Source organism: Alligator mississippiensis, chromosome 4, assembly GCF_030867095.1.
Source record: "Alligator mississippiensis isolate rAllMis1 chromosome 4, rAllMis1, whole genome shotgun sequence".
In the NCBI taxonomy this organism is placed as follows: Eukaryota; Metazoa; Chordata; order Crocodylia; family Alligatoridae; genus Alligator; species Alligator mississippiensis.
Window position 1 is genome coordinate 164,655,704 of NC_081827.1, and position 22,508 is coordinate 164,678,211.

General features: G+C 57.0%; 2 protein-coding genes across 7 annotated transcripts in view; one reads left to right on the top strand and one right to left on the bottom strand.

The window, feature by feature from the left end:
• The first annotated feature begins 208 nt into the window (after positions 1–208).
• Positions 209–11,258, top strand: NR1D1 (nuclear receptor subfamily 1 group D member 1). Of its 2 annotated transcripts, XM_006270787.4 has the most exons (8): positions 212–525; positions 5,916–6,248; positions 6,602–6,690; positions 7,545–7,689; positions 8,182–8,822; positions 9,517–9,702; positions 10,289–10,499; positions 10,830–11,258. In XM_006270787.4, the coding sequence occupies exons 1-8, from the start codon at positions 495–497 to the stop codon at positions 11,027–11,029; spliced, it is 1,836 nt and encodes a 611-aa protein (XP_006270849.1). In that variant the 5' UTR covers positions 212–494; the 3' UTR covers positions 11,030–11,258. The 2 variants fall into 2 exon arrangements, with proteins under 2 accessions (XP_059582956.1, XP_006270849.1); XM_059726973.1 differs by lacking the exon at positions 10,289–10,499 and having other exon boundaries at positions 209–525; positions 10,830–10,971.
• A 9,642-nt stretch (positions 11,259–20,900) lies between these two features.
• The window catches only part of THRA (thyroid hormone receptor alpha), a 61,011-nt gene continuing 59,403 nt past the window's right edge, over positions 20,901–22,508 (bottom strand). For 4 of the 5 annotated variants that reach the window (XM_059725469.1, XM_059725468.1, XM_059725467.1 and 1 more), the window contains one exon: positions 20,901–21,256. In XM_059725469.1, the coding sequence (XP_059581452.1) occupies positions 21,006–21,256 (251 nt within the window). In that variant the 3' untranslated portion in view covers positions 20,901–21,005. 5 annotated transcript variants of the gene reach the window in all.

The window sequence follows — 22,508 nt, forward strand, 5'->3', positions numbered from 1 at the left end:
TTGAGGGCAATGCCCAGGGAACTACAAGTCCCACCAGGCAGCGGGCTGGGCAAGCGCCTTGGCTCGCCTGTCCGTGAGCCGGGTGCTTGCAGAAAGTGTGTCACTGGGGCACGAGGCTCTCCCTGGGAATCACATGGTGGATGCTCCCGAGCCGCGTGCTGGAGACTGCGCAGCTGCAGCAAGACCCAAGCAAAGAGGCTGCCGCTGGAGAGCCCTGGCACAGTCCAGGATTGCAGAGCGGAGAGAGGCAGCGCCGCACAGGGCTCCCGTCTGCTGCATGCACCGGCTCAGCCCCTGCCAGCAGCCACCGCCCCCCGCCGGGCTCTGATTAGGTGCCAAGCGAGGATCGCGGGCATCCTCCCCGCCAGTGCAAGGGTTGCACAGCAGCGCCGGGCTCTACCTGCCCCCGGCCAGGTGCTCCGAGCGGGAGCTCGCCGCAGCCTCCGCTGCCCCCCTCCGCCAGCTGGGCTTGAATGCGAGCGGGCCGCTGAAGGATGGCAGCCACGGACACTAACAACAACACAGGTAACTGCCGAGCGGGGCGGCTGGCACCCCCGTGCCCACCCGGGACCCCCCGATCTCCGCCGCGTGCCCCCTCCAATGCGGGCTGCAGCTCTGCCTGCCGCCCCCGGGTGCTCCGCGCTGCCCTTGGCTGCACCTTGGGGACCGGGGGGCTGTACTCACTGCCGCCCCCTCCCTGCAGGGAGACAGGCTGGAGGGAAGGGAGCCCCGGTGGGGGACGGGGACTGTGCTCCCCCGGGGTCGCCCGCGCCACCCCTTGTCACGCTGCCGCAGGGACTCCAGGTCCCCCCGGGGGCGCCCTCCGCCCCCCTCTCCCCGCCCCTGCTTCCTGCCCCGGGCTCCTTCCTGGCTCACGTGTCCCCCTCCCTGGCGCTGCCACGTGCAGGGTTTGTTTTCCTCGCGGCCCCGCCCCACCCCCTCCCATTGGTCGCCGGCCCCCCATTACATCATCGCTCCCCCTCAGGCCCCGCCCCGCCGGGCTCCAGTGACGTTCCACCCGGAAGCGGGGACGCCGCCGCGCTCCCCTCGCCCCCAATGGGCAGGGGGCTGAAAGAGGGCGGTGACTGCATAACGGGGCCGTTGGAGGGGTGGGGCGCAGGTGACGCGGGGGGGGCTGTGCAGCCAATGGGGAGCCGGGGGCGGGGCAAAGCGTGATGGGCGGCCCCGGGAGGAGTAGCCACGTGCGGCCGGAACACGTGGAGGTGGGACGTGCGGCCGCCTGAGCTGGGCGGGTGCGGGCGCCGTGGCCGGGATTCCCCTCGGGGACAATCGCACGGCGCGGGGCTCCGGCAAGCACGGGGCCGGGGCTGCCCCGGGGCTTGGGGCGCCTGCGGGATCCCCACGGGGGTGCGTGTTTCGGAGCTGGGGGCCTGTAAGGTGCTTCAGTGCGCCCGCAGACCCTCTGCCTCGGGCAGTAACTGGCCTGATCCCCAGGGCGGGGGGGGGGGGGGGACGGGGACTAGCTGCTGGGTGCCCAACGGGTTTAGGCACCTAGGGGTGGCGGCAGGGGGGTTAGGTACAAAGGGGGCTGGAAGGTCAAGAGGTTTAGGCACCTGGAGAAGAATGGACACCCAAGGGGTTTAAGCCTTCGAGGGGGGCTTGGTGGCCAAGGGGTTTAGGCTCCCAGAGGCTTGGTGACCAAAGTCTTCAGGCTCCCAGGGGGCTGGGTGGCCAAGGGGTTTAGGCACCCATCTCCCTTTACCCTCAATGAGAGCTTGGCCCAGAGACACCCACACAAGTGTGCGGCCCTCTGTGTTTTGCCCAAGGTCACAGGGGCAGAGCTCGGGCCAGGACCCCACATCGTGTTCCAGTATTGTATGCTCCCTGGAACTGGTCCAAGGCGGCAGTGTCTCCCTGTGATACAGATGGATGGAAGTTATGCCCCCAAGTGGATGCCCCAGTGGCTTAATAACCCTTGTCCACCCCGACTGTCATGGGACACGTAGTGGAGTGACCAAGCAGGCTCCCCCGCCCCCAGTGTTGCCCCATTGTAGGCTGGCTTGTGTCAGGGGCATCTGCTAGACATGCCCTGTGGGCCGAGTGACACATGGCCTGGCTCAGAGCTCGTGTGCTATAGCTGTTCTGGCCACGTGTCCAGATGCTCCTGACTCATCTCGGGGAGATGGGTGTCGTGGGAAGTCATGTCTGTTCCTTGTCTGCCAGCTGGGTGTGGAGATTTTGAGGGTCCCTGTTCAGGTCCTCGTACACACCCTTGTGCCTCAGAGGCACTTCCTGGGGAAGGCACCAGCCTTCACAGCTCCCCCCTCCCCACAGGCTGAAGGGGAGTGGGCTGGAGGGGCACAGTTCCTGTGGCCTGTTTGCTGAGATCTGCTTCCCAGCCTGGGCTATTTAAAGACAAGGAAACAAATGCACCAAAGCTGACGCTGCAGTTGAGAGCAGCCTGCGCTGAGGGCGTGTGGGCAGGGACAGAGGCTGGAGGAGCTGAGTTTGCATCCTATTTCCTTACATATTTGCTAGAGCCTCTGGCTTTGCTGGGATTCCCTTCCTGGAGCCCCACACCCGCCCTGCCCTGCCCTGCCCTCTGACTCATTCAACCCCTCCTGAAAACTCTGTGTTTAAAAAATAAAACTTTGTTTTCTCTTGCCATTTCCTTCCACTAACCCAACCCCCTGCCAGCCCCTAGCCCTGTGCCAATGACTTTCAGCCCAGTTAAGAGCTGGCTTCTTGTCATTCTCCTGCATTCCCTGTTCAGTGCTGCATTGCTGTTCTCACTGAATCAATCAGAGCAGCTGCTTGATTTCCCCCTTGAGCTGCTTCCAAAAAAACTTCTCTGAGCTGAAAGGTGTAGGGGCACCCCCTCCATTTACATTGTTGGGACAGGGGCTGTGTTTTCTTGTAAGCCCACTGCCAAAGCTGGCTTTGCTCCCTAGAGCTGGGCTGGGTCCCTGACTAGTGAATCAGTGCAGCTTTCACACTGATTTGCACCAGCCCAGCTTTGGATCTGGCCCTGATGCTACACTGAAATCTACACACATTCCTCTCCCCAACGTGCAACAGCAGTGAGGGAGGGAGGCATTTCCTGAGCATGGCTGTAACCAGTCCCCGTGAGCAGTTTCTTAGTGACCTCCCTGTATTATCATTCCTGGCTCTGCCGCGGCACGTGCAGGCGGCTGGTGACCTAGCATGGATGAGTCGCCAGCATCGGTCACTGACCCAGTCACAAGGCCTGGCCATGTTTCTGGGTCACCAGCGGCTGTGATCAGGGTGTGCCAAGCCCTAGGCGTGTTGGAGCAATTAGTAGCAACTGGCCCCTGTGTCAGCAGAGCCCGCACATGTGCTCTCCGCTGCGTTTTGTCATCCACTTTGGGATGCGGCTGGTGTTTGTGCTCTAGGCTCCTGGCTCTCCACCGCCCTTGCTACTTGCCATGCGCAAGGCAATGGAAGTCCCAACTGCCTTCTGGTTCTTGTTTTCCCTCTGCAGTGGCCTGAGTGACCCCAGATCCCCCTAGGAGTCTACCTTCCCCCTGCAGTGCTGCTGAGCATGACAGCCGCTCCCATCCCTTGGATAAACAAAGGTGCTTTGGTCAAGCACCAGCTTTCCAGGATGGGGCTCCTGGCTCCCATCCTGTGTATTGGCCTCCAGATCCTTGGTGAGCTCTGTTCCTCAGAGCCAGAAGCAGATGGGGCTGTGGGATGCTCTCCAGGGCTGGCTACCTCTGGGGGCACCTGGGACTGTGGGATGTCTGCCTTTCAAACCCCAAGGGGGAAAGAGAGGGGCGTTAGAGCTTTTGTAAATGCATGAGATTGCACATCCCCATTGGGGCTTGCAAACCCCATTCCCTTGAAGGGACTGGGGGAACTCTGCAGATCTTTGCAGTCTGTGTAGGAATATGGTGCTGGGGAACATGGGTAATCTGAGGAACACATGCACCCCCTGGCACTCACATGCACAGCTTTCACACACAGCACACTCGTCCTGTCTCTCATGCCCCCCCCCATACATACGTGCACATATATGCAGCAAGCCTATGCATGCACCTCTGTCCATTCCTTTGTGAACACATGCACATCCCCCTGGCATATATGCGTGCTAATCCCATGCATGCACACAGACATGCCGTGCACATGCTTGGCCCCTACTGCGTGCAGGCATGTGTGTGCACATCTGTTGACCCCCTGTGTGGAGCTTTGCATGCACATGCTTGCACCCAGCTCATGAGACACACGTGCACCCTTCTGTTCACACACAGAGCACATGTCCCTATATGTGTGTGTGCCCCGACCCCCTTGCCCACACACCCACTCCCCAGCCCTCTCCGTACTGCTGTCTAATTTCACTGGTTGTAGAAGTTCATTATGACCGTACCCCTCCCGGTGTGTCTGCCTGTGGCAGGGGTGAGGGAAATGGAGAGGAGATGCCTTCCCCATACCACCCCCGCCCTCCACCGCGTCCTGCCTGTCCTTGGCGCGGCTGGAATGCTAACGCTGGGTTTGCTGTACCTGTGCGGTGCTCCGCAGCAGCAGCAGCTGCCACTGCACTGCAGTGCAGAGGGGGGCAGGGAGGGGGAGATGTAGCCCAAGGATGTTTCAGGCTGAACCTCAGGGGAGTTGTTCCTTGCACCAAGGATCAGCACACGGAGTGCCAGCCTTGGGCTGGGGGGAATGTCACTGAGGTTGGATTTTAACTCTTGACTGGCTGGTGAGCCACAGCCTAGGAAGGAGCTGCAGCAGAGTAGGGTCCCTCGAGTCCTGTCATGCCCCTTATCTGAGCACCGGAGCTCAGACCTAATGGATAGGGCTGGTCATTTCCCCCCCCCCCCAGTTAAGTTAGCTCTCAGCTTACCCAGCTCTGGGGCTACAGAGTTTACTCCCAGCCACCTGAGTGCCAAGCAGGGCAGTGAGGGAGAGGGGGCATGGCCACTGGGTTTATCCACAGCTCCCTGCTGTAGGTGCCCTCATGGGGCTGAGCCCCTCTCTCTGAGAGGATGGAGGGGTGATGCCAACCTGGCAGGGGTTGTGAGGTTGAATTCACTCATGCCTGTGCCTGGTGCTGAGATCTGTCAAGGGCTGGGTTGGGTGAATTGCTGCCCTGAGGGATTGTACTCCTGGTGGGAGCACAGCCCTGAGGAGCTGAGATCCAGGGTGGAGGGGGGCAGTGGAAATGGCTCCCAATGTGCCAGGGAGCCTGAGCACTGCCCACTGGGAGCCCCTCTTGGGTCTAATGGCTGGGAGCCTTTCACTCCTTGCACCCAGTGAACCGGGGGGGCAAGCGTGTGCAGGGCATGTGTGTGTGCATGCATGGGATTAGCACGCATATATGCCAGGGGTGTGTGCATGTGTTCACAGAGGAATGGGCAGGGGTGCATGCATAGGCTTACTACATGCATGTGCATGTATGTATGGGGGGGCATGAGAGACAGGACGAGTGTTGAGCCTTTCACTCCTTGCATCCAGTGAACCAGGGGGGACCCACCCATGTGTACAAGAAGGGATATTGGGATGCAGTTACCTGTCCTGTGGGGCTGGATTGAGACCCCCAACTCATGCCCTAGGTGGCTCACCAAACAGCTGTTGGTGGGAAGGGGTTTGGTTATGGCTGTGTTAGATTGGAGTTGGCGCCCCCTAGAGGGGAAGGGCCTTGCATGCCTGTCCCCTGACCCCGGAACCAGCCAGTGCCCCCACCTTGGGACCCAGTAGAGGGGAGGTCTGCCTGGGTGCTTCCCATACCCGCCCAGCCCACCTGCCTCCTGCTGTTTGGCCTTACTAGAGCCAGTGCCCCCTACAGGGCAGCACCTTGTGTCCCATTCCCCACTCATCCCGAACCATGTGGTCTTCCTTTCATGCTCTGTGACTGGGGGGGTTGGAGGGCTCTGTACTGTGATGGGGCACCGTTCCCTGGTCTCTAACCCAGACCCTCTCTGATTCTCTCACAGGTGGTGTGATCAGCTATGTGGGCTCCAGTGGCTCCTCTCCCAGCCGTACCAGTCCTGTCTCCCTGTGCAGTGACAGCTCCAACGGCAGCTTCCAGTGTGGCTCGCAGGCTTTCCCCTCCTACTTCCCACCCTCGCCGACTGGCTCCCTGATCCAGGACACAAGGCCGTATGGCGGGGGAGTGCTGGGCTCCCGGGAGGATGGTTCCCCTTCCTCATCCTCCTCGTCCTCCTCTTCCTCGTATGGCTCTTCTGGGACCTCCCCTGGGGGCCTGCAGGTTGCCATGGATGATGGCAGGCGCATCTCTCCTAGCAAGACCACCAGCAGCATCACAAGTGAGTGCAGGGCTGGAAGTACAGAGGGGTCTTCCTGGGGTGGGCACTGGGGTGCTTTGGTGCTCTTCACCCAGGGCCAGAACTCAGCTCCTTTCCATCAGATCAGCCAGGTTTCTGCTCTTGCCCCATGGCTTTGGTGGCCTGCCCAGTATGGAGCTGCCTGTGGGGGATCCTAAAGCCCACAACTTCCTCCTTCCTACAAGGTGGGGTGGGGACACAGATGGCCAGGCAACCCCTGTGGGCACTTTCAGGGAAGGAGCTCCACCCCCCAACCCACAGATTGGCTTACCACCCTTCCCAGGGGCTGGTGCACGGAGATGGGATCTAACCTGGGTGTCTCTCTCCCTTGGCAGAGCTGAACGGGATGGTCCTGCTTTGCAAAGTGTGCGGAGATGTTGCCTCCGGGTTCCACTATGGGGTCCATGCCTGTGAGGGCTGCAAGGTAAAGGACAGGGCAGGGCAGAGAGGGAGACATGGCGTAGGCAGCACCTGCAAAGCTCTGAGTGCAGTTGGGAGCAAAGAGGGGCACTTCTGGGGTTCAGCTCAGCTTCATATGGACGAGAATCAGGATCCTTCTAGCATCTTGGTTAGGCACGATCCCCTGCCAGTGGGTGTGAGAGCACCCCCTGCAGGAGCACTGGAGAAGTAGCAGGGATGCACCCAAAGCCCTTCCAGCTGGACTCTGGGAAAATCTTTCTCTTCAAAATTTCCTGTCACGTTGGTTCATCCCTCCCACCGTCTTGGGCAGGGATTGCAAAAACAAGCCAAGTTTGACTGCCAGGATCAAGTGGCTGCTTTATCCCAGAATGATTTGGGCCTCATATTACAACAGTGGAGGGAGGATTCTCTCCCCTCCAGGCTCCTGTGTTGCTTGCAAACAGCTGCACTGTTCTGGGGAACTTCACTGTTGAGGCAGGGGCCAGACCTGAAAGATGTTCAGCCTCAGCTGGTTATTTTTCCTGAGTCAAGGGGAGGATGAGGATGTGGCTAGAACCTGTTACTGATGGAGAACTGTAGGCCACCTGCTTTCTTGCATAGCTTGTTTGTCATAAGTTTGTTCCTGGTGGGCTAGGGGAGGTGGATTGAGGGGTTCCCAAGAGTAAAGTTGGGTGGCCACCCTGTGATGGATCTGGGGGGCAGCACTGGGGGCACGAGACACTAGAAGCCTAGGGCTCCAGTGTGGGGTTGGAGCTGTGCCTCCCAGCCTGTTCCCACTTGTGGCCTCCATCACTGTTAGAGATCACAGCATTGGCCCCTGCAACTCACCCCTCCTCTGCCCTGTGCTCTCCATTCCAGGGTTTCTTCCGCCGCAGCATCCAGCAGAACATCCAGTACAAGAAGTGCCTGAAGAATGAGAACTGCTCCATTGTCCGGATCAACCGGAACCGGTGTCAGCAGTGCCGCTTCAAGAAGTGTCTCCTGGTCGGCATGTCCCGTGACGGTGAGGCCCAGTCTGGCATGTGGAGGGAGGGGGGGCAGGTGAAGGGGAGACCCTGCCTGGGATGCCAAGTTTTTCCCACTTCATTTATTGGTAGGGTAGTGTCTGGAGGTGGCAGTCAGGGTCTGGGCCCTTGGAGCTGGGTGCTGCCAAAGGACCCAGGGTGAAAGGGAGGAGGTCTGTATAGTTCCCTCCATTCTACCTGGCAGGGGTGAGGAAGGGCCAAGTGGCCACTATGGGGAATTGGTTTCAGAGCTGGGGTTAGAGGTCATGGCTCCCTGCCCTGTGATCTGACCTGTAGGCTGGGCCGTGCCTTGATGGCAGCAAGTCAGTTCAGGGGAGAGGAAATCAAAGGACTTACAGGGAGGCTTCTGGGTTGCTGAGCAGAGCTTCTGCAGGATGGGGGTGCCTGCTTGTGTTGAGGGGAGAATTGGGGCTCCCTATCTGTGCTCTGCCTCATGTCTGATGCTAATGCCTGCCATTTTCTCTCTGCAGCTGTGCGCTTTGGGCGCATCCCCAAGCGCGAGAAGCAGCGAATGCTGGCAGAGATGCAGAGTGCCATGAACAACATGGCCAACAACCAACTGAGCGGGCAGTGCCTGCCCGATGGCTCCCCTGCAGGGCACCCCCAGCCCACCAACCCCCTGCCCTGCCATCAGCCCCAGCCGCAGCTCCCCGCCTCCCCCCAGCAGCAGCAGCTGCTGCCGCCGCAGCCCTGCTTCTCCCAGTTCCCACAGCAGCTGACGCCCCCACGCTCCCCCAGCCCCGGGGACGCAATGGAGGACGTCATATCGCAGGTGGCTAAGGCACACAAGGAAATCTTCGTTTACGCTCATGACAAGCTGGGGACAGCTCCGGTCCCTGCCTGGGACAATGATGCCCTCAACCGGGAGAACGACCGTTGCTCCAATGGGTACCACGCCAGTGGTCTCTATCGCCACGACAACAACAACCTACCCCACCCCGACACCCCTCGTTTCTCCACCTGGCATGCCAGCACCCCCAGTGCTTGCCACCAGAACAACATGAATGGGCATCGCCTCTGCCCTTCCGCCTACCCCTCCTCTGCCCAGGAGGCCGAGACGCTGGCCGGCCAGGGCAGCCGGTGGCAGAGAGGCACCAAGGACATCCTGCCGGTGAGTCCCAGTGCCCCACAGTGGGGAGCCCAACTGGGACAAGTGCCCCTGAGCCGCTGACCCCAGGAGTATATTTAGCTTCTCTAATCCCCAGTAATCGCCTTGTCTCTGACGCCAGGCGGGCACGGACAGTCCTGTCTGTGGCTCTGCAGTGCTGATCTCCACAAGGTGGGGGCTGGCAGGCAGGGGAGTAGGGGTTCAGCCAAGATCAGGGGCCTTTTAACAGTGTTGGAAACTGAAAGATCTGATGGCGAGATTCCTCTGATGGTCCCCAAAGGTTCCCAAGCCTAGTTGGTTCCCAGCCAGTGGCCTGGAGCGAAACCAACAGCCAGAAAGTGAAAGTGAGCAGGCTGGTCACCATAGGAGGTTGTAGGTTAGATCTGATTGGGGTCACATTTCTCCTGGGTTTGGATAACCCAAGGGGCCATGAAGGCAGGGATAGAGATGGGTCTTTTGGCCCCCACCCCATCATGTCCCAAGGGTCTGGGTGACATTCTGATTTCTCTGTGCAAAGCCCAACCTTGCCCATGCTGAATGGGAGCAGCCTTTTGCCAGGATCAGTTTAAGAGCTGTGGGGGACAGGGCAGCTGCCACCCTCCCCTGGCACTGGCTGTAGTGGGTGACTCATCTCATTGCACTTTGGCCTGTAACTGACACTCCTGTCCTGGTCTCCCCCTCTCCCTTCTTACTGCAGGCTTGCCCCATGAACATGCACCCACCTGGCCGGAGTGGCCGCACAGTGCAGGAGATCTGGGAAGATTTCTCCCTCAGCTTCACACCCGCCGTCCGGGAGGTGGTGGAGTTTGCCAAGCACATCCCAGGCTTCCAGGATCTGTCGCAGCATGACCAAGTCGCCCTCCTCAAAGCCGGCACCTTCGAGGTAGGCTCCCCTGGCAGAGGCTGCAAGAACTGCCCTTGACTTTGTGGCCTCTGGGGTCGTTAGTGGGGCAGCTGTGGGAGGAGTTCATAGTGAAGGAACTGGTCTTAGAGCCTCTTTTAAAGTAGATATTCTGGGTACTGATGGAGAGTGGGGGACAGATACACCTACAGATGTGGGGGATAGGCACAGCCTCCCTTCCCCTGCACAAGCCCCTCTTTATAGAGACCTATGGGATCTAGCCCTTTTGGAGGACGGGGCAGCCCCACAGGTCCCCTAATAGAGGCCCTCATGGCTCCCCCTCCTGCTCACCTGGCCAGCAGCTGTGCCCAGGACTTGCTTTTTCTGTTGGGAGCAGTCACTTAGTCGGGTCCCCGCTTTCTACCCAGGCTCACCAGATGTGTGGGTCCATCCACCAGCAGCTGGTGCTCACCCTTTCAAGAGGGCTGGTTTGTGGATCTGCCACTCCACACCCCCTTGGGCTGGCTGCCTCTTCTGGCAGGGAACCCCTTGGCTGCAGAGAGGCAGGGGGGCAGGTGGGCCCAGAGGCTGCCCCAGAGCATCACAACTGTCATGTTCCTGGTACCAGGTGCTGATGGTGCGTTTTGCCTCGCTGTTCAACGTGAAGGAGCAAACGGTGACCTTCATGAGCCGGACAAAGTACAGCCTGGAGGAGCTGTGGGGCATGGGCATGGGTGACCTGCTCAACTCCATGTTTGAGTTCAGCGAGAAGCTCAGCGCCCTGGAGCTCACCGATGAGGAGCTGGGCCTCTTCACTGCTGTTGTGCTTGTCTCTGCTGGTGGGTAGCAAGTGCCCTGTGAGGAAGCAGCTTCCTGGGTCTGGTGGAGTAGGGAAAACTGGCAGAGGGGGATCACGACTGCTAGGGATCCAATGGTGGGGAAAGGAGTAGGGAGGCACGGGGATATTAAAACAGCTCTGAGTGGAATGGAAAGTTCGGGATCCAGTTCAGGGATGTGCTGTGAGACCAAGGAGTTGGGAGTCTGTTGCAGGGATCTGCCATGAGATCAAGGAGGTGGGGACAGCGCAGGGGTCCAGCGTGGCACGGTTGGGCTGTGGGCTGCTTGTGCTCTCTGCCCAACTCACGGCCTGTCCATCCCCCTCCCCATAGACCGCTCCGGCATGGAGGACACGGCGCTGGTGGAGCAGCTGCAGGAGACACTGATCCGTGCCCTGCGTGCCCTGATTCTGAAGAACCGCCCCACAGAGACATCGCGTTTCACCAAGCTGCTGCTCAAGCTGCCTGACCTGCGCACCCTCAACAACCTGCACTCTGAGAAGTTGCTCTCCTTTCGCATTGATGCCCAGTAGGGCCCCTGCCCTCCCCCCAGCCCCTGAGGGACACCAGCCAGACTATTTATACCACAACTAAACTGACTACTCCTCGAGGACACGGACCCCCGCGCCCCCTCCCCACCCTCCCTCCCTGGGCCGAGGGTCCTTCTGTAAATATGACCTGTGTATATGGGAGTTGTGGATCTCACGCCGCTGCCCTGTGGAGGCCTGGAGCCCCGCAGGGAATAATATATTTAAAGCAATGCCTCTGCCTGGACAGCTCCTTCCTGAGCAACCGTGGCCACCCTACTTCCAGCCCCACATCCAGGGATCAAAGATCACCTCTGGCCCTCCCCTGTGCCGCAGTCCCTTGAGGATTTGGCCATCTGCCATTGCACGCAATGCTCACCTGGTCTGTTGAAGCAGAGGGGCTGACAGTCTGGACACCTGGGTTCTCATGTCTGTTGTTGGAGGGGAGCAGGGTGGCACTATGAAGTCATGGGGGTGGGGGTGCTGACATTCAGAGCTGGGTGGACTGTGGGGCTCTGTCCCCAGCTGCTTTGCTAATCCTGCCTATCTCCCCATCATGCTGAGCCAGGACTCACTTTGCAGAGCTCTGGCACCTTCAGCCCAAAGAGGACCCTAGTGTGTTCCAGTCTCCAGTGGCACAAAGCCCACATGTTGCTCCAGCAGCTGCAGAGGTGTGGGCGATGGTCACCCTGCCATCCCCAGGCAGGAGTCACTCATACCCTCAATACTGGCTCAGCCTCTGCAAGTGGCATGTTGCCAGGAGTGACGGGGGGGCAAGGGGTTGTCCAAGCAGCATCTCCTGCTCCAACTCAGAGGGCGAGAGTGTCCATGGACTCAGCCTGGCCTCCCATCACCAGTGTGTGGTAAATTGATGCTGGAGGGGAGTGGATTGGGAAGGGCTTGCTGCCCCCCAGCTGCCAATCCATCACTGCTTCCTGCAGAAAGGAGGAAGGGCTGCTCGATTTCCCTAGCGCTGCCTGTGCCCTGTAGGACACACAGTCCACCCTGGCACCCCCTGCTTCCTGCGGCTGCCCCCAGTGCAGCCAAGGACTACCAAAGCTGTTCCAGCAGCACAAGGCCAGCTCTGCTACTCCCAGGATGCACCACGGACCTCGGCTCCTTACCAGGTGTGGACCTTTCCACCCTCAAGCATCCATGCCCAAATTTGACTTGGGCAGTGCCACAAAAGCCAGGGCACAAGGACCCTCTGTCGTGCCCCCCCTTACTCCCCCAGCCACGTGCCACCCACAAGGGGTACACACAGAACCTGGTGACCAGACAGACAGACAGAAAGCAGAGGCCAGGTGCCAGCTGGGCTGTGTGGGTGGGTTTGTTTTTTTCATCATATATTTATTACATAAATATATAGTAAAATAGACCAGCAACAATTACCATAAAAATATCTTTCTTTAAAATCCTGACCAAAAACACAAAGGGTTTAAAATCGCACGTCACAGACACTGTGATTGTCATGTACATCAGCAGCTCTCGGCCTCCTGGCCCCCCTCCCTCCCACGGGGTAGGGGAGGGCAGGTGGGTGGGGGGAAGGGCAAGGGGGGAGAGGGTGGTCTTACCACCCGAGGCTCTGGTGGGTGCCCCCCCTTCCATTGCCCCTCCACCTCCCCCACCTCCGAAATGCACGGAGACCCAAACACCGACATACATTCAGTAACTCCCTGCCATGCCCCGCCCTTCCCCCCCACATCCCCAACGCTGGGGCAGGGGCCACGATGCATAGTACATGGGGTATGGGAGGAATGGGTCTCTCCCCCCTACCCCCCGCTGTGTCCCCTCCCCTCTAATCCAAGCGAGATTGCATTCTCTAGAGACTGGCTGGGTTTGAAGCTGCACCTGAGGGACAAACTACGCCCCCCCCTACCTGCCCCATGTGCCAGGCTGGGAGGGGGAGGAAGCAGTGGGGGAGAAGGGAGGGAGGATAGGTACCATCTCCAGGAGCTATGAGGTATGTGCTTGGCGACTGAATACTGAGACGGAGGAGTTGGGGTAGGGGTGGGGGGTCTCAGGCAGGGGAGCCAGAAGCCACAGAAAGGGCACTCAGTGGGGTTACCCCACCCTCCCATGGGGCACCCAAGCACTGATGACCTGGGGGGTTTAGTGCTGCATCCTGCCTGCTCCCTCCCTGCTGGGCAAAGCTGCAGGAGGGCACAGTGCACCCATTCCAGGCTGGCAGCATGGGGGCGGGGGGCAGTTGGGGGAGGGATGGGCCCTCTTCAGTGGGCTGGGGCCAGGGAGAGCAACACTGGACGTGCGACACCAACGGAGAGACCAACGGATAAGACATAGAGCTGCCCCCCCACAGCTGCGGCTGTCCAGGGCAGGGGTTGGGGTGGCACGGCTCCCTCTGCCATGAGCATGCGCTGCAGGGCTGGGTGCTAGGTGGCAGGTGTGTGTGAATGTGTGTGTATGGCGGCTGGCACTGCATCCCCACCATGAGTCAACCTAGTCAGCCCAGGGGTGGGGGGGGGTGGGGGGGGGAGAGCAGGGAAGCAAGTTACATACAAACAAGCTCCCATGGGGCACATTTCAGCAACACAAATGCTGCCTCTTTACCTACTGTGTACAGACCCCCCTCCCTCAAGCCAGAGACCAATGTGGGAGGTCACACATGGGGACACTGTCAGGGGGAGGTGAGTGAGTTGTCAGAAGATGCCTGCAGACTGCCCGCTTTATAATGGGGGCTGTGGGGAATGAGGGGTCTGGTGTTTCTTAGGCCTTGGGGCCCACCTCAGTGTAGCTCCCCTTTCCCCACCTGGCTGTCCCCTTCCTCCCCACACATGTGCCATCTGCCCCTTGGTCTGCTGTCCCTCATCTCCCAAGCAACCCCTCATCAAGGCCTCACAGCCACAACCTGCACCCCCGCGTGGCCCAGCTCTCATGCCCATGCTAAGATACTTCATGCCCAAAGCACTTGTTTAACCCCTTTGGGCCTGGCAATGGGGCCCTTCTCCTACAGCACTGCTCCTGCCTCTGCCATGGGCCACCTGGGCACCGGGCAGCCCTTGGGGACGGGTCCCTTTCTGAGTGGGTGGGGTGGACCCAGCTGTTGCCATGGCCGTGCCGCCTGTGTTGGGTCCCAGTTGGGCCTCCAAAGCCAGATGTTCTGGCCCACGGGCATGGAGCCATCCTAGCCAGCCAGGCAGGGCACAAGCAGTGTACAAGGCCAGCATTAACCTCAGGCCCTGGGGAAGGGGGGGGCTCTACCAGCTACCCAGGGAGCAGGGATGAGGGAGAGAGGAAGTGCAAGAAAGAGATATATAGAGAGAGAAAGCGAGAGAGAGAGCAAGCCTGTGTATGTGTGTGTGGGCTGGGGGACCCTGAGACCCTGGTGCAGCCATACTGCAATCCCTGACAGGGCAAAGGGCCTGGCTGTGTGTGCATAGGGGGTTGTGCATAAACACACACACATCCTAGACAGACACAGACATACACGCACACTATCCTCAGGCACTCCTGTCTACACATTCAGACACGCGTGCTCTTAATACTTCCACAGCCAAGGCTCCCCACTTCAATACAGATAGATCACCCCCCTCCCCCCCCCCCCCCACCCCACTGCTCCTTTACTCAGGGGACTCTGCCACAGCCCAGAGAGAGCAAGTAGTGCTGGGTGGGAGACCCGGGATACCAGCAATGGACTTTTACTGGGATCGGCCCAGTGTACTCTATTCTAGTGTCCAATAGCAATGGGGAGGATAGAAGGGCCCCTGGCTCTGGGGTTGGCTGCTGGCCACCACTCTATGGTTGTTCACAGTCTGGGTCCCTGCTTTCTCTTGGGGCAGGTTCACCTCAGCCTAGGTGATACAACTACGTACATGGCTAATTATACAGGTACAATATACAGAAGGGTTGGCCCAGGGTTCATAGCTCAGTGGCACCCCTGTTGGCTGGTTCAGGAACAGTGTTAAGGCCTTGTGCAGGGAAACCCCAAGAAGCAGGGTGAGGGAGTGGGCCCTGGACAGCAACTGGAGGGGGCTAGCTGAGTGTGGAGTGTTTGGGTCACAGAACCAAGTCAGCAGCCAGGAAAGCTTTGGGGAGAAGGGAGGAAATGTCTGGGCAGCAAGGGCAAATCAGGTCATAGAGGCAGACAGAGTGATGCACAGGGGCATACACACACAAATGTACTCACAGACACACAATGCAGACTAATACCTGCATATACATATACACCCACATATGCAAGCCAAACTAATGCACTCACACGTATGTGCACATCATCATATATATGGGCCCATACATGTACATATGCATGTGTACGAATGCATGCAGACACACCTAGTCACAGGCACATTTGCACATAACTAAATTAATGCAATCACTCTCTCTTTTTTTCTCTTTCTCTCACACACCCACAGGTTTATGCCCACAAGCAAAGCCAAACTTAAGGCATTTGCATATGTATGCAGACATCATAACACACTTGGGTGCACACAGGCACACATGTACATTCATACATGTATGCAGTGAACGCACACACACAAAGCCAAACACATGCACTCACACTTGTATGCATTCACAAAATGCACACACCAACATGCACACACATATGAAGCCAGACTACTGCACTCACACGTGTACACAGACACACACAAATACAAAATAATGCAAGAACCACTTCCACATATGCACACAAGTATGCAGTGGAATGGCTGTGGGAGCCAAGCCTGGCTGGGACCCTGCTCTCTCCCTGGACTCCCATGGGAATCTATCAGGGTGTGGATACTACTTCCCTGAGCATTGGTGACAAGGGCTCCCCCACCCCTGCCCCAGAGAACCAGGCTGCAGACACTCCACAGCATAGGCTTCAGGCACGGTGTTGGACAGGGGCAGGCAGGCCTGGACTGTGCAGATGGCTTCACACAGGGAGCCCCGTCCTCCTGCTAGGGGGGTGGGGGGAGAAGTCGGGGCAGGATGGAATGACTCATGCCAGAGGGTGAAATGTACAGCCTGCCTCAGACCCCCTGCCTGGGCAACCACTAGCCTGTCCAGCTCCGGTCATTAGTGTTATGCATTGGATTCAGCTGAAGGCCGTGCCACTTACCCATTCACCTGGCTGGCACTGACATTACCTGGTGACCTAGCTCTAATGCATGACATACACACATGCTCAGCTCCGGGTCCCCTCCATGCCTTCCCAGAGCCCAAACCAACAAGGGGGCAAGAGCAAAGGGCTGAGGGGGGGAAGCAGGGAAAGACCACCCCAAACCCTGCTCGAGTTACCGCATTTCTAAGAAAAGCTGCTCAGTGGAGTCTCAAAAACATGCTGAAGACGGGAGCATTAAGTTGGGATCTCATCAGAGCTTGCACGGGTTCTCTAAGAGCTTAAGACATTTTTGCACCAATATTGCAAAGCAGATGAAGTGCACTCCCTTCTCCCACCCCCACCCCCATCACCCACCCCCTACCTGCATTTTCTTCCAGGAGCCTGGCTCCTGCCTAGACCCAGCAGCTGCAAAGCATCACACCCAAAGAAGCATGGGTTGGCCAGGAACTTGGAGCAGTACCCCGCCTTCTAGCCTGCACTGTGCATGTATGTGTGTGTGTGGGTGAGGAGGGTGCATGTGTTTGCAAAGAGGTGGGGTGTAAGTGCATTAGACATCCCATTTCTCAGAACTGATCTTTCCCCTTGCCCAGTTAATTGGCCACAGCATTGCTGCAGCTGATGCTGGTGAATACCTATAGTGTTGCTTCAAAGCAGGACTGTCTGATGCCTGTTTTAACCTGGGGGATGTGGGTGGGTTGGGGTAGCAAAAGTGGTCTTGGCTTTCCTAATCACCCCTAGTGCCAGAAGTGGGAGCTAGGACACAAGGCTTCATTTCCAAACTGCCCTTGAGCTTGGGCTTTTGACACCACAAAGAGCCACAGCTATTCCCATTTTTTGCCCCTTCCCTTATTTAAAGAAAATCCTCCAGTATTGGCTGATAACAGCTGAAAGTATGACAGCAGGCACTAGTGACACTCCCAGGATCCAGCCCCTGATGATACTGCAGCACAGATGAAAGCACTGGAGAGGAGGGAAACACGACAGCATTTGCTGCAGCACTGCCAGCCCAGGCCTCCAGCAATCAGGAGGGCTTTTTTTGTTTTCATGTTTAATAATCGAATTAGCATCCAATTTCATTGGCTTTCTGTTTTGAGCCCCTCAAGGGGATTCTCCCATCCTGCTGGCAAGCTTTTCTCTGCAGCAAGAAGATCAAGAAAGCCCCTTCCTTTTGGAAATGATTCCATCTTCTTTAGGTGACTCTGGGAGCTGGGACTTTCCCTGAACTGCTAGGTAATGCAGGAGCTGGCAATGCTGAGGAATGGTCAGGTTTCCGTGTTTGGGGCTTCATTTTCCAGAGGACACAGATCATTTGAGTTCTGGGTGATGACACTGGGTGGGAATTTCTTGTGAGTGCAGCTCTGTACCCACCAGCTTGCAGTAACATTACTTCACGGGTCTAGGTTGCATGAATACTGATGCAGGCTAACACTGGAGAGCTTTCAAAAGCCCTCACTCCCCTTTCTGTGCCATCAATGTCTCCTTAGCTGCTGCTGCTCACTTCAGTCAGCCGACTACCATGATACAGGCAAGGCTTCAGCCAGTATCCAGCTACAGTCATGGCTCTGATTGCCACTAAGCTATCCACAGTCTATCTTTCCCACCTCAGCTGTGTTCCCAACCAGTGCTCTTGGGGAGACAGTGAATTGAAAGCTCCAGTCCAAGCCAAGAAAAGCACTGTTTTTAACTGACCCGTAAAAAATGTTTTTAATAACTTATATAAAATCATCACGGCTTTCTAATCCCTTGTCTGGCTTGGCTTGCCTGATCTTGAGCTTTAAATGGTACATTCAGAAGCCAATCCCTGCAGCCGTGTGTCTCCCCACCCTCCTCCCACTGCCAGCCTCTTGACTGAGGTAAGAAAACAAAAATTCATAACCAAAAGCCCTCACTCCCCTTCCTATGCCATCTCGGGGGGGAGGGGGGATTAAGAGCTAACCCCCCCATGGATATTTCCATATACACAGACACATGTATGTACACACACACATGCATGTGCACATATATGTATGTATGTAGGTATTGGCTGGGGCTTTGCTAATGGATCAATGGACAGAAAAAGAGACAGGGCATCCTGCAAAGGAAGGCTGGGGTGGAGGGAACTTGAAGCATTGCTACCAGTCAGTGCCCATGACCACAAGCAAGGAAAGTGACGGCAGTGGCTTTACACATGTGAACATGGCTAGTGTGAAAAGTCAAGGAGCCTGACACACTGGGAAATCCTAACAGAGATGCGGGATCTGCTTGTTTGTTTTTAAATCCTTTGAAATCCTCCTTTCCCCTCCCTTGCTCCCTCACACCCCCACCCTGATCCTCCCTTCTCAGGTAAGACGAGGCAAACAAGAAAACAAAAGACAGATGGGAAAGCAGCCTGTGGGGTGGCTGAGGACAGACAGACGGACAGACCCCAGCTGGGCTGTGGGAGCTGCGTTTGGTGATGTTTCTCCTGTAGCCATGCATCTCCCAGCATGGAAGGCACAGGGGTGGGGGAGATCAGGGCTGGGGTGCAGGGGAGCCCCAGGGCAGGCCAAGGGCAATGAGAGCACACAGCCCTTCCTGGGGAATGGCTGCCCAGTGGGCAGGATGCTGCAGGGGGCTAGGACAGCACATAGGGTCAGGATGTCAGGGGCAGACCATGAACCCCTCCACACCTCACTGGTTACAATGGTGCTCCCTCCTGCAGCCCTGCTCAATCTGTCCCCTCCTCACTGCCCCAAAGGGCTCTGTAAACCCCTCCCAGCCCAACTCCCTGTGTCTAGTAAGTGCCATTTGGGAGGGCTTTTCACCCCCCACTCCTGCCCCCACGTTCCTCTCTCCACTGCTCCCCTGAGTTGCAGAGAATCAAGGCGTTAAGGTGGCCAGCTGAGCAGAGACTGTGAGCTACACACTGGCATGATATAGCTGGGGGATGGTATATAGTGCCCTATAGGTATATACAGAACAGACTGGGTGGCAGTATAAGTGCAGTGGGGGGTGAGAAAAGGGGTCTGCTCTGTGGAAAACTGCAGCCCCCATGGGGAGTGGCGTAGGTGGGGCTCAGCACCTGGCCCCTCCCGGGTGGGCTGTAGAAGTGAGGACTTCTCTGAGGCAAATGCCATGGGGCACACTCGTGGATTGGTCTAGGGATGATGGGCCCTGTCCTCAGAGACAAGGAGCAGCAGGCAGTGGGACAGAAACTCTGGCAGGGTGGAGCTTGGCACACTCCTCTGGTTGGGCCATGCTGTGTTCGGTTTGGGAGAAGTCCAACATTTCGGCACCGTTTTAAAAACAGAAGCAGTTCAACTCTGAAGGGTGCTGCTGTGGTTCATGGGAGTGGGAGTCCAGGGGCCTACAGATCCCATTCTCTATGGGCTTGGCTCTCTTGCCAGACTACAACTCCCAGGATGTATCATCCTCTCTCCATCAGAGGAGTCTCTGCCTGTGGTGCATCATGGGAGATGTAGTCAGGGCAGGAGGCCCATCCTATAGAGAATGGGAGCTTAGGTGCCCAAACTACAACCCCAAGGTGGCACCAGGACACTGCCCCTTAAATCAACAGACCATGTTTGCTGGGTGTTTGATGCCTTGACAAAATATTGAAACTCCCTGCATTTTGCTTTGCTTAGCTGAGAACCCAGTTATCTGCTGCAAAATGGTTTCAATTGATAATTACCAACCTCAAGGGCACCTGCTCCAGAGCCCCCCACCCCTCCCCCATGGTTGATTCACCTTTGGGAAACCATCTCAGAACCACGGCCTTTGGCGGAGGAGAGACATTGCAAGGGGAGACACAGGTGCATGGGATGCAGAGGGGGGGCACTGGGGTTTCAGGGCAGCCCTGCCCACCCCATCTAGCCCAAGAGGTAGATGGGCCAAAGCGGAGAGTTTGTGGGGAGAAGTCCCCCAAGGAAACTGCCAGCCCCACCTCAGAGTCCTGATTCTCCGGTGTGGTGGGGGGGTGAGGAACGGGGAAAGGATGGGCATTCTCCAGCAGTCAGACCTTGCAGCCCTAGCACTGGGGTTGGCTGGCACTCTGGCTCCAAGCCCTGCAGTGCGATGAAACCCCCCGCCCCCATGGGCCATCAAGGCGCCCCCCTGAAATGACCCTATCCACTGCCCACTGGACGCTCCCTCTTTTCCTAAAAAAAGTGCATTTGGCGTTCACACTCGGCTCTGTGACCCCCCCGCGTCCAGGAACATCCCCCACTAATAATTTAATAGCTTTTCTCTTTTCAAAGTGCAGTTAGTTCATATTTTAGCCTCTCAGGGAGGGAATAAATGCTAAAAAAAATAAGGAACAAAAGAAGAAGAAAAAAATGCTAAGAGAAAATAATCAAAGGAAACCCTCTGTCGTCTGGGACTGTCCTGTGCAAACAAAAACAATGAACAAAGTCCTTGCAACGAGAGAGGTTCCTTCAGGGGAAGCCACGAGGTATCAGCTGAGCCCAGTGCCAGGGAGACGACAGGACGGAGAATGCCACATGTGTGGAGGGAGGGGGGGGCAGGGACATATTTTTCCTGCAATTGGGTTGAAATCGGGGCTATTTTTCCACCCCTGCCATCCCCCCCAGAATAGAGGGGTTGACAGGAAGTGGCATCCAGGTTGCGATTTCTTTCCCCTTCTCCTCCGATCCAATGCCTACACCCTCCCCCCACCCCCCAGCCCAAGTTTTGTGTGGTCTAAAGCCACGTGTGATACAAGTTTTAGCCCCTCTCCTCCCCCAATCCCACCCCCCCACCCCCATTGAGAAACGGCAGCGGCCCTGCCCCCCGGCAGGGTGCCTGTTGCGCTGCTCGCTGACGCCCACGCGCGATATTAGGAAAAAAAAAAACCCAACAAAACAAATGAACAAATTAAAATGTGTCCAGGAGGTGCCAGGGCGGGGCTCTTGCCCAAGTCCTAGCCCCGCCCCCTGCTCTCACCCTTCCCCCTCCCCGTCTGCCCTAGACTTCCTGATCCTCGAAGACCTCGAGGAAGAGGGGTGGGAAAAGCTCAGTGGGGCACTCCACCTTCATGTGCAGGAAGCGGCTGGCGTGGCAGGCACCAATCATGCGCAAGTCGGTCACCTTCATCAGCAGCTTGGGCCAGAAGTGGGGAATGTTGTGTTTGCGATAGTTGATGTAGTGTTCAAACGCCAGCAGGTATGTCTCTTGGCTTTTCTCAATCTTGTCGATGCAGAGCAGCCCGGTGCGGTCTGAGGAGGGATGGACAGGCATCAGGTGTGGGCCATGTGGCAACATGTAATGGGCGTCTGGACTCCCAGCAGCCCCTCATTCCCTATGAACACCCACGCTGCTCCCTCCCACCAGTATCTATGTCCATCTGTCTCTTGCTTGGGTTGTGCTGTGGGCCCAAGCACTGGGTAGGCTCCCAGTGTGGCACATGCTTATACGTGGCCACTGGCAGAGCCTCATGCATGTTGCACCCAGGGGCTTTTTCCCCCATAACCCAGACCCTGACTCTAGAGCAAAGGGAGCACTCCCTTGGCTGGCACTATAATGGGGAAGAGATCTAGGAGCCATTATGGACAGTTTGCTAAAAACATCAGCTTAGTGCTCAGCAGCCATCAAAAAGGCAAAAAAAAAATGTTAGGAGTTGTTATGAAGGGAACTGCAAACAAAATTGAAAGTATCATCATGCCCCTTTATTAAACCATAGTGCATCCACCCCTTGAATACTCTGCCCATTTCTAGTCCCCACACCTCAAAAAGGATACAAAAGAACTAGAGAATGTCCACAGAAGGGCAAAAAGAATGATTAGTGGTATGGAGGAGCTTCCATATGAGGAGAGACTACAGAGGCCAGGCCTGTTCAGTTTAGAAAAGAGATGCTTGAGGGAGGGACATGACAGTGATTTACAAAATAGTCAATAGCGAAGAGAAAGTAATTGGGAATTTATTATTTACTCTCTCTCACAAGACAAGAACTAAGGGTGCCAAAATGAAACAAGTAGGTAGTAAGTTTAAAACTAACAAAAAGAAATTGTTTTTCACACTGTGTGTCATTCAAGTGTGGAACCCATTGTCACAAGAGATTGTGGAAGCTGATAGTTTAGCCAGATTTTGAAAGGGATTGGATAAATTTTGGGAGGAAAGGGGCATCAGTAGCTATTGAGCATGGGAGCTAGGGATATAGCCTCTGAATCAGAATTTCCTAGACCTTAAACCCTAGAGGCTGCAACTGAGAGAGGAACAGTAGAAAAAACCCTGGTCACTCTCCCTTTCAGCATCTGCTCTCTGCCACTGAGTGACACAGGATCCTGGGCAAAATGGATCTATGGTCTGACTCAGTAAATGTTCTATGTTCTTATGGTACCAATAGTAGGTGCTTTACCCTCCTTTTAGGCACTGAGTTGATGCATCTTTCACAGAGGGCACTGGGGGGAGCCAGGGGCCAGAGCTGAGGTCCAGGCTGCCATCTCAAGCTTCAGCTGAACCATTATAAAG